General features: G+C 41.7%; 1 protein-coding gene across 1 annotated transcript; it reads right to left on the reverse strand.

The window, feature by feature from the left end:
- Positions 1-1,109: 1,109 nt before the first annotated feature.
- On the reverse strand, positions 1,110-1,523 carry LOC109381654 (histone H3.3-like). Its single transcript, XM_019640514.1, has one exon. The coding sequence runs from the start codon at positions 1,489-1,491 to the stop codon at positions 1,123-1,125; it is 369 nt and encodes a 122-aa protein (XP_019496059.1). The 5' UTR covers positions 1,492-1,523; the 3' UTR covers positions 1,110-1,122.
- Between the last annotated feature and the right edge of the window lie 643 nt (positions 1,524-2,166).

Genomic DNA, 2,166 nt, shown 5'->3' on the forward strand with positions numbered 1-2,166 from the left:
TATGCACTTCTTGTGTAATTGTCCTTTTCTCCTTGGCAACTTTCCTTGAATTGCTAACTGGATTGACTGACAGGTTTCATGGCTGCACTTGTGATTTGAATAGCTCTCCATCATCTTCAACAACTTGATAAAATCCTACATATTTTGCAAGATTTGCTAGTTCATTTTGTAGTGGGTTTTCATTGCACTTGCAGTATATTTTTGAGTGACAATCTGCAGGACACTGGCAAACACAGACATAGATGGTACTATGAAGCAGAGAAGGTATTTGAGGAGGCACTGACTTTTTATGGTCTGTAAGAGTATTTTATGTTCTAATTGACCATCATAATAGGTTATATGGTTAATGAATATACTTGAATTATGACACTCTGGTATATAAGAATTCAGTATATGCTAAAGGTGGCTTTAAAAATTAGTGGAAAAAGTGGATCATTCAATAAAAGTTTTAATAAATTAATAGAGAAAGTTAAAGTGTTAATGTAACTAGCACCAGGGCCTGTGGCTCCTACGACGGTGTCTCCTTAGAAGAAGCAGGCCATTTGGCTCTTAGAAACTTAGAAGATTGTAATGAGCAGATACTTCCACACTGTGGGGACTCACTCAATTTCCTCGTACCTTGCTGACTGAGAGAGGATATCTTTCACAAATATTTCATATATCCTAATAACACCACAAACATTCAGTTGTCTTCTCGAAGTCCAATCTCTCCTTACCATAGCACACTCCAGGACAAAAGGGGCGGGAGGATGGTTTTTTTTTTTTTTTTTTTTTGTCCAGAAAAATTTAACAGGTTTATTTATAATCGTTATAAAGTTGAACTGCTGAAACTTGTTCACTGAAACTTTTGACTTGCATTAATGCTTTGTCCCCCGCATTTATATTAAAAATTCACACACAAATGAAATGGAAAAACTGCTAATACCTGATTTCTATCCCCTATTTTCCCACTTGCAATCATATACTTAGGTACCTTTTGACCCCATGGAAAAAAAAATAACATTCAGAACTACCAATAACAGGAAGAAGAGAATTTTTTTTTTTTTTAAAGAATGAAATGTTTCCCATCATAGTGGATTCTTAAGCACGTTCTCCACATATGTGGCGTGCTAGCTGGATGTCTTATGGCATAATTGTTACATGTTTGGCATGGATAGCACACAGGCTGGCATCTTCAAAAAGGCCAACCAGATAGGCCTCACTTGCCTCCTGCAAAGCACCAATAGCTGCACTCTGGAAGCGCAGATCTGTTTTGAAGTCCTGAGCAATTTCTCGCACCAGACGCTGGAAGGGAAGTTTGCGAATCAGAAGTTCAGTGGACTTCTGATAACGTCTAATTTCATGGAGTGCCACGGTACCAGGCCTGTAACGATGAGGTTTCTTCACCCCTCCAGTAGAGGGCGCACTCTTGCAAGCGGCTTTTGTAGCCAGTTGCTTCCTGGGTGCTTTACCACCGGTAGATTTGCGGGCAGTCTGCTTTGTACGAGCCATGGTATCGAGACCTCCTTACCTACCCCCCTTCTCCTTCGACGAGCTCAGCGAGCTAGAGGCGGCGCTGGCGTTAGAGAGCGAGGGCGGCGCGGCGGCGGCCGGTTTTCTGATGCTTATTTGGTTCAGGGCTCTTCTTTGATTCGATAATTAAAGTTGGGCTTCTCTACATCACTACCCACATCTGATGTATAGAACTCTAGTAACATGTCAGTGAAGGTGGGACCCTATCAGAGGAACAAGTAGTAGAGCTATCCTGGAACAGAACTTCCCAACTGGTGTGCCGCAGATGGGGTTACAGATGTACCAAGACAGCAGCCTTTACGGTGGCAACAGGACCTAGAGTGGCAGAGTCCAAGGCCTTGTTACTTCTGGCAAACGGTTACGTAGCCTCTTCCATTTAACCCGTGTGCTGTGCGATAATCATCCTTCTCTTCAGTGCCACGAAGTGAAAAAAGGCTGGGGAGCACTGTTCTAAGTAATTAGCTGGAAACAATGAGAACATGAGTAATATTGGGAACACAGAGTCATTTGGTATAGGGAAGAGAATAGTAGATTGTAGTGGAAAATGAATGAGGGGGCAGTTTAGACTTTTTTTCTGACTCTTTGAATTCACTCCAGTTCTACTTTCACATTAGAATGTGTATCATCCGTACGATATCTAGTATTAGCTTGCTG

This window comes from Hipposideros armiger, unplaced genomic scaffold, assembly GCF_001890085.2.
Source record: "Hipposideros armiger isolate ML-2016 unplaced genomic scaffold, ASM189008v1 scaffold_51, whole genome shotgun sequence".
In the NCBI taxonomy this organism is placed as follows: domain Eukaryota; kingdom Metazoa; phylum Chordata; class Mammalia; order Chiroptera; family Hipposideridae; genus Hipposideros; species Hipposideros armiger.